The sequence below is a fragment of the Pediculus humanus genome, genomic scaffold (genome assembly GCF_000006295.1).
Source record: "Pediculus humanus corporis 1103172107488 genomic scaffold, whole genome shotgun sequence".
NCBI classification, from domain to species: Eukaryota; Metazoa; Arthropoda; class Insecta; order Psocodea; family Pediculidae; genus Pediculus; species Pediculus humanus.
In genome coordinates, this window is record NW_002987105.1 from 487599 (window position 1) to 497480 (window position 9882).

General features: G+C 26.1%; 1 protein-coding gene across 1 annotated transcript; it reads left to right on the top strand.

The window, feature by feature from the left end:
• Window positions 1-3926: 3926 nt before the first annotated feature.
• Window positions 3927-7201, top strand: Phum_PHUM146720 (uncharacterized protein; the record flags this gene model as incomplete). Its single annotated transcript, XM_002424650.1, has 4 exons — window positions 3927-3935; window positions 3968-4228; window positions 4305-4440; window positions 4512-7201. 4 exons carry the CDS (start codon window positions 3927-3929, stop codon window positions 7199-7201), a joined length of 3096 nt encoding a protein of 1031 aa, XP_002424695.1.
• Window positions 7202-9882: the final 2681 nt, after the last annotated feature.

The following is a 9882-nucleotide window of genomic DNA, read 5'->3' on the forward strand; positions in this document are numbered from 1 at the left end:
TCGAAGAAAGTCAAAAATAAACTCATCCGCTTATTATTATTATTATTATTATTATTATTATTATTATTATTATCGTTGTTATTAATTTTATTTTATCCCATTATTTATTTACCTTAAAAACCTGATATTACGTTTTAAAAAAAAAAAAAAATGGCGTCGATACGAAAATGGTAGAAATAAATAAAATTGTAATAAAAGTCTTTTTTTCAATCTGATTCCTATAAAATTTAAATTAAAAAGGAAAAAACTCGAACGTAACATTATCATTATCATTATTATTATTGTGTAGTTACATATTATTGTTACGCAAACAATCATAAATAAGTTCGATTAATAACATTATTATTATTATTAGAAATACGTTTTAGCAAAGAAGACGTTAAATAATAATAATAATGTGAAAATTATTATTAATTATTTTATTAACAAATATAAATAAATAATTAATTTTTTTTTTTTTCCCGTCTGTGGATTTATTTAATAACTGGCGACGACGCCATTGAGTGATAACAATACTGATAAAGAAATAAATAAGTTAATAAATAAATAAATGAATTAATAACCGGAAATGAATCGTAACTCGTTTGCAAAAAAAGAAAAAAGTGACGGGATTTGAAAGAAAAAAACGAAGATTAAATAATTTTTTTATTTTTATTGTCAAAACGACGTGGGAAAAGATGTAACGGTCGAAATACGATTGTTATTTACACGTTAAATCATTTAATTAAATATAAAAATTGAAAGTAGTCTGATTAGTTTAAATTGAATAACGGTCGAAAAAATAAAAAAGTTTTAAATTAATTATTTAAAAAAAAAAAAAAACAGAAAAACATTCGTTAAATAATTTATTTTATAAATTTTAAAAACGTTATTATTTAATTTACACTCCTGCCACGTTTAATTTTTTTTTTTTTATTCGTTCGTTAAGAATTAGAAAAGGGTTAAAATTAAATTAAAAAAAAAAAAAAAAAAAAAAACGAAATAATTTTTTTTTTTCTAGAATTTTTTTAAAAAAGGAAACCGAAACGAACCGGAATTAATGTTTAAAATATAAACAAAGTGAAATTTATAACTACGTCATTTGTGACGATGGAAAAGTGACGATGAACGTGAGGAAATTTACGATTATCGATTATCGATCGATTCGATAATCGAAAAATCGAAACGACTTATGTTATTTTTATTTAAAAAAATATGTTTTCGTATAGGAGATGGAAAACTCTCCATTATTATAACGTTAATTGTTTTTTTCTTTCTTATTTCTTTCTCTCTCTCTCTCACTTACTTCTTCTTCTTATAGACATCATCTTTTTTCTTTCTCTCTCTTTATTAACTTTTCATAAACCTTATTTTTCTTTTTTTTATCGACTGAAAAGTCGCGTTTCTGTGAAACAAAAAGAAAATGTCTAAATAACGTCCCCCCCCCCCGGAAAATTAATTCGTGACTCAATTTTTATAAATTTTGACAGATTTTTAGTTTTCCTTTCGTTTTTTAGTATTATTATTATTATTATTATTATTATTATTTCCCTTGTTTTTTTAGTTAAAAGGGAAGGTAATTTCTTATTTATTACTTTTTTCCATTCGTTTTAATTTCGGTTATTATTCCCCTTGTAATAATAATAATAATAATAAAATAAGTAATAATAATACGTTTGATGTTATAAAAAAGAAAAGAAAAAAAACATTATCATTATCATTATTATCATCATTATTATTATTTAAACGTGAAAATGAATTTTTTAATAATGATTACTACGATGATGATGATAATGTATTAATTTTGTTTTTTTATTAAACATATTTCTTATTTTAAACTTTTTAGTAAAGTTTGTTTTTGTTGTTGTTTTGTTTTGTTTTGTTTGTTTGTTTGTTGCCAAAGGAGAGGTGAGGGGGGTGAAAAGTTAATAAAAAATTTATAAAATTCGGATACGTATTTAAATTTTTTACACTTGTTAGATTGTATATTTTTACTACGGAAGGAGGGGGTGAAAGGGGGAAAAGGAAGGAAGAGAGAGGGAGGGAGGAAGGAAAGAAAACTTTAATAAAACATAAATTAAAATGTAAAACTTTCAAAAATTTTAGTAATATTATCCTTAAAGTCTATAATAAATTATTACTCGACCTGTGTAACTCTTTTAACTTTTTTTTTTTTTTTTTTGTTAATTTTATTAAAGAAATTTTATTTAAATAAAAACATTCGCGAACATTTCAATAAAAACAAACAAAAATATGCCGGATATGGCGTAATTAAAAATTTTTTAGCGGGGACCAAGTTAAAAATAATTCAATTCGTTTAGAAAAATTTTATTATTATTATTATTATTACTTTTAATATTTTACGTAGATATTATAAATTACGGTTACGTAATAATTTTATGTCCCGTTAAAATTACCATACGTAACACATTAAAAAAAAAAAAAAACGGAAACAAAGAAAGTTTTGTATTATTATTATTATATTTTAAACAATAACTAAAAAAAAAAAAAAAAAAAAAAATTTTTTTAACTTTAAATTTTCATTACTACGTGTTGCCAAGTTTACACGTAATAATTTTTTTAATTTTATGATTAATTACCATTTTTAATTACCCGGTAATAAAAAAAACAAAATGACATCGACAGTAATTTTTTAAAAAATAAACGAAAAAAAAGGAAAATTTTTTTTTCAAAATGTGTTCAAAATTTGCCTAAACGTTATTTAACGGGCGTTTTAATTGATTTCATATTTATTTATCAATTTGATTTCCCTTCCCCCCATAATTTTATGATAACCGTTTTTGTGTGTTAAATATTATTTTAAAAAGGCGTGAAAAAATTTTGTAATAATAATAACAAGGACGTCCTTTGATTTTTTTTTTATTTTGCTAGAAGTCAAAACAATAAATAAAACAAGAAATGTATTGTGATGAAAAAAAAAAATTTTCCGGTTCAAAACTATTATCTAATAAATATATATAAATGTATCGCAAGTTTTTTAAAAACTCGCTTGTGAAAATTATGTAATTTTTATCTACTTCACGTTTACCTTAATAAATATTTTTATTATTAAGTGAACCAACCCCTGAGGGTAAAACAAAAATTAATACCGAAAATTATAAAAAGTTTATTGATCTGTTTTTATTTTAATTGAATTCGTTAACGTTCGATTCTTACATCGTAAATTTATACTCTATTGAATTGTTTATATGCAAACGTCTTCTTTAAAAATCGATTTGACCCCAAAAAGGAAAAGAAAAATAAAAATTTCTAAACGCGAAACCGAGTAAATAAAATATTTGGTGCATTTTTTTGATACCTCGAGCCGTTAAATGTAAAAAAAAAAAAAAAAAAAAAAAAGATTGCAGGTTAAGAGAGAATATAAAAGTGACAGTTAAGAGAAAGTTGTAAGACTATCGTAACTAAAAATCTTTTCTTTTTAAAAAGAAGGTACACTGAAAAACAGGTTCGATAAGAAGAAGAGCATGTCTATTATCGCGCGGATTAAAATAAAAATAAAAAAAATTAAATAATTCGTAAAAGTTTTTTTTTTTTTTTTATTTAAATCGAAACATTTTTAAATATTTTTTTTTTTTACATTTATTAAACGACGCGTCATATTGTTTAATTAATTACATCAATTAAAAATTTTTTAAATGGAAAATATTTTAAATATATTTAATAAAATTATAAAACATCGCGTAAATTAAAGTGATTCGTAATGGAAAATGGCGACGATTTTTTTTTCCTAAACAAAAAAAAAAAGTTTTATTACATAAAAAAAAAAAAAAAAAAACGTTATTGTGTAACGACTTTCATCGATTTAATTGAATTTAACTTCCCGCTGTGAATTTGTCACATGTGTCGTAAACAAAAAGACACCAAAGTGTAAATTAAAAAATCTAAAAAAATACGATTGAAAACATTTTTTTTTTTTATTTAATGAAATGGACAACGTGATGTTTAATAGACACGCTTTCACTTTTAGGAACGTACAAAATATAAATTCGGCTATGTCATATCACACGAAGAAGGAAGCACACAAGCACATTTAGAAACGAGAGATGGAGATATGGCTTTAGGAAGATATTACGTTAATTTACCAAATGGCAGCGGTCAAAAAGTAACTTATTTGGCCGATGACGTCGGATATCACACCGGAGTAAGTTACAATAGTAAATCAAACACGGCATCAAGTAAAACTCATATTGCGATGGGACATAAAGCGATTGCCACATTATCCAATTTCGTAAGCTCGTCATAAAACTATTTTCCCCCCCGAAAATAAAAAGAAACAGCGGATTGAAACGAAATTTTTTTTTTAGGATGGACCTAACACTCGTCCGCCTCTTGTTGCAAATACCGTAACACCAATAGTTACCAAAATTGCTAAAGGACTCGTTAGTACAGTGACACAAGCTCCGGTGATATTTACCAATCCCGATCAAACGGTTACCAAAGGTAAGATAATCATTTTAAATTAAAATTACTTTTCTTTTTTTGTTTTGTTAACGGAAAATTTTTTTTTTTAGGATTCTACATAGTTAAAGAATCAACGGATTTACCGTTGAAAACGGTTAAAAATAAATATGATTCGTTGCCGAATAAAATTTATCAGGCGACAAATTCAAAACAACATTTGAAAGTGTCAACCGCAACGGAAAAACCTGACGAAGACCAAGACAAATCGGGAGTTATGGAAGTGAAAAAATATTTAGCGGTCGCAGAACCGAGTTCGAATTTTTACGAAAATGTAAATAAAAAATTAAATTCGAATAAAATTCATCGTAATGAATCTTACGTAGCTGAAAAAAGCATCGAGAAAACGTTATTCACGGATGCCGACGCACAAATAATATCAAACATTCAAAAACATGCCGAAGGTATAATAATGAAAGATTTGAAAAAACAAGGAGGAGGTAGAAATTTAAATATTGATATTTCGACAAATCAACAAACAAGTGTTACGCCAAAAGCGATAACAATGCAACCGATAATTGTTACCGGACAAAAGAATATTAAAATACTTAATAATAATAATAATAATAATAGTTTCCGCCCGCGTTTTTCATCCCAGTTACAAAAATTAACTAAAAACATTCATCCGGCATCGATAAACGCTCTTAAAATAAACGATAATAATAAAAATAACAATGAATTATTATTATTAGAAAAATCGAGTTCGTTTGATTCATCATCGACAACATCGGACCCACCATCATCATTTATCAACGTCTCGAAAGTTCCACATCAATTAATTGATGCCAAGTCCACAAATTCAAATTCAAAAAATAATTCCACCATTCCGGATTGTGAATCTAATTTATGTGTTCAAGACAACAATCGAGCGTTTTCCGATAATTTGGTTTTTATAAAGCCAGAAAAAGATATTACATTAAATTCTGGTTCAAATGCAAATAAACTTACTCATACTTTTTATCCGCAAAATCAACTTAAAGAAGAAAGACATTATGTCACAACGATTGACGTACAAAAAGGAATCGCCATTGATGTACAACAAAACGAAGATGGTTCCATACATTTAGCATCTAATTTTCCATTTAAAAAACTTCAAAATTACCACAGGCAATATTCAAATCCGCAAAATGTTTTCAATTCGGTTACTCCGTCGCCGATTTTAAAAGTTACCAGCAGCACGCCGACGAAAACATTTTTTTCAAGCACTCCGAAATTTAATACTTATTCGACAATAAAAACGGGTTTGCATTCACCACCGGTTTTGAATAGAATTCCATCGAAAATTTATCATCAAGCATTGGAAAAACCATCGAAAGAAAATTTAAAAGTATTCGACAACAATTTTCCACAAGTTAAAAATCTCGAAACCATGATAAAACTACACGAATCGATGACTCAAGAAATTTATCCGAACGATAAGAGAAAAAGTTCTGTCGATGAAGAAAGAAGAGAATATTTTGAAAATTTAAAAAAAGTAGAAGAAGTCAAAAGACAAAATTCGAAACCTTTTCTTCCTCATCCGTTACAATCGAATATAATAATAAAATCGACAACTGAATTTCCCGCTCCAAACGTTGAAGTTAATTCCGTGGAAACTCCGGTAGTGGCGAATCCGGTAAAATTTGGTCAAATACAAATTAATCCAGGAGTCACACCGGTGTATACAAATTACGTGACTGAAATTCCTGTTTTGTTAACTCCTAATGGACATTTACAACCGAACGAAAACGAAAAAACGAATCAACAACAGGAAGAAGAAGTGACGAAAATCGGAAGTTTAACAAATTACTTCGATGGCACTTCATTACGTAATGTATTTGTCAATACGCCTGAACAAACTACTTCTTCGGATCAAAATCAAGAAAAAAGCGATTCGTTAAACACGGTACAAATCAATCCGTTAAACGTAGAGCCGCGGTACGCTCCGTCAGAAGCAGAAGAAAAAATTGAACAGGTACAACCCTTAGCTCTTACCCAAGGACAAATAAACGCATTACATTTAAATCTTCAACCGAGTTTCCCAAATCAACAAAAAGGCTTTGTCATGACTCCACTCGTTTCTCTAGATTATAATAAACCGTTCAGGTTCGAACAACCTTTATCATTGATACCCGTACAAATACCAGCAGGTACGGAACAAAAAAAAGTTACCGCCGTTTATCAATTTCCTCAAGAATACCATCTTCCATCACCAATACAACTTTTACAACCATCAGAACACTCGTACGTTAACATACCATCAGTACCTAAAAATAATTTTCAAATAAATTTACCACAAAGAGTGACAAATAAATTAAGAGTACAACCGTTAAAACCGAGTCCTCCAGACGAAGAAACTCAAGGAGTAGGCAATCAATCACCACCACCCCCACCACCACCATCTTCTTTGCAACCACTATTTCAACCACAAACATCACTCCCTCCCCAGACTCATTTTCAACAGCAACCTTCTCCCCTTTTTCAATATCAACAACAAACGTTACTTCCTCAATCTCAATTTCACCAACCGTCAGCTTACTTTTTCCCCAATTTCTTGGGTAGTAATTTACAGGTACGTTCCGTGGGTAGGAAAAAAGTACCGAAATCAGATCATCATCCTACGGGACAATCATTAGTTCGATTAGGTAAAAGTTTAAATAATTTAAAAATTGAATACGGATTTAAACCGCCATTAAGACCATCAGTTGAAATTACTGAAGATGGCAAACCGTCCATTTACAATCCAACAGTGCCACAGAAATAAATAGCAACGCGCGCACACACACACACAAACACACATATATATATATATACCTTAAGTCATACTAATCAAACAATTATTATTATTATTTTTACATTATTTATTGTTAATTTTTTTTTTTATAATAAAAAAAATATTGTAAGTGTATAAAATGTTATATAGGTTATATTATTATTATTATTATAACGAGATTATATATTAATTAATTACGTTATTAAAAATTTATTATTTTTTTACTTTTTCCCCCCATCAAAACAAAAAAAAATTTAAATTGAACCGGCATCCATGTTTTATTAAATTAAATAAAATTAATTCAAAATAAAAAATAAATAATTTTTTTTTTTCTAATTACACGTTTTTTAAATTTATTTTATATTAAAAAAAAAAAAACTCGAGGGGATTCGAACATATTTAATTTTTTCAAAAACAAATGTAACTAACTTACGTACTGAAATCGCCTTCAAGTGTTGTTTAACTTCCGGTTATTTAAATATTACATCATATCCGGAGGTGCGACATCTAACGTCGTTTCTCGTAACTAAATTTTCGTTACATATTTTTAAATTAAAAAAGATTAAAAGAAAATTCGTTTGATTAAATATTAACGTGAAATTTTTTTTGTTGATTGTTTGTTTGTTTGTTCGTTTAAAAATTTGAAATTTTTACGATAAGAAAATTACATATAAATATGTGTATATATTATAAATTTAAATAAACTACATTTGTATTTATTTATTTAAAAAAAAAAAAGTATATATAATAAAAAATTAATTCGAGTGTAATTAACAAAAACTTACATAAATTAAACAAATTTTTTTTTTTTTTACATAAAAATTTAAAAAAAAAAAAAAAGATGTAAATGTAATTATTAAAATCCAAAGTGACTGACTAAGATGTTTGTTTTTTGTTTTTGTTAATAAAAAAAAAAAAAAAAAAAACAAACAAAAAAACAAAAACAAAAACTTTTACGTAAAATTTTAAGCCGGGTTTAATTTATGAAAGTTTAACAAAAATTTTCCTTCTTTTTTCCTTTTTTTTTCATTTTTTTTTATAACGAAAAATTATTTCGAAGACATTTTAAATAATTGATTAAACCTTATAATTTCATTAAAATAACTAAAATATATTCAAAAATTTTAATGCCGCCATTTTTCATTTTCTTCCTCTTCAATGCAAAAGAAAAAAAAAGAAAATCATGCGGATGATGATTAAGCATAAAAACTTATTATTAAGTGTCTGTTTAAATAATTTCAAAAAAAATATTTTAAGTGATATAAATGCATCGTCTGCTTCAACTACTGCCAAAAAATATAAATTTTAACAACAATTAAAAATAAATAAATATTATTATCATCAAATTTTTTTTTCTTTTTTTTTTTAAAACTAAAATAAATTAAAAGTTTCGAATAAATTTAAATAATAATAATAAATTAAGGAAGAGAGAGAGAGAGAGAGAGAGAGAGAAAGAGAGAAATAGATTTTAATAAACGTTAAACTAATTTTTGTTTAATTATTAAAAAATTCCATTTAAAATTTTTATTTCCTTTATTATTATTATTATTATTATTTAGATTAATATGCATCTTTTTAATTTAAAAATCAATATTCATTTTTTTTAAACTTTCACATTTTTTATTTTACTTTAAAAAATTCCAAAATGAACAAACGAACAAACGTTAATTTTTCTGCTTTATCATATTAAAAAAAAAAAGATCAATAAGTAAGAACGAATCGATCGATCAAAGTCGCGTGCAAACCAATCAATGACCATCGTTCATATTTGTTTAAATGAACGTGGAAGCAGACGATAACCCACGCGTGTTTCGTTTGTTGTCAACATGTGTGGAAAAAGAGACGAAGGAAAATTAAACCGTTGGATAATCATTCGTAATTTTAATTAATTTTTTCCATAGCTTCCAGCCGCGGAAGTAAAAATATTTTACTGCCGAAAGATTTTAAAACGTGCGAAACGCGTTTAAACACTTGACGTTTCCAGTTTATTTTTGGTTGTTGTTGTTATCATAAAGATTGTGATAAAAAATTCTTTACGTTTTCCTACGCCCCCTTCCCCCCCCGCATAAACAAAACAATCAAATTTAACAAGGTAAAAAGGTCGAAAGAAAAAAAAAATGAAAACAATAATCAAGACGAAAGTTAATAATAATAATAATGGTGGTAACTTAAAACAAGTATGTGTGATGATATTATAAACATTTAACCCGTAAAAAAAAAAATTCTCAAATGAATATTATCAATAACATTATTATTATTATTATTATTATTATTGTTTTTCCAAAAAAAAAAAAATTTCTCCAATTTCACGCGGAGACACTACAAAAAAATAATTTTCCTATTTTTTTTTTTTTAAAGTGAAAGTTTTTATTATTTGCTACAGTTTAAATTTATTTAAAAAATTTTCCCCCACTTCCCAACTCTCCCACCTCCCTCTCTCCCTCTTCTTTAATTTTCAACCCTTATTAATATTTATATTTATTGTTTACAAGAAAAATTTATAGATTCGTTAAAAAAAATAAATAAATAAATAATTGAGATGTTACGTAAAAAAATTTAATCCGATAAATAATTGAAAATCTTAATTATTATTATTATTTTTATTAGCGCAAAATTAACTGACTGGAAAAAGAAGAAAGTAATTTATGATAATAATAATAATAATAATAATA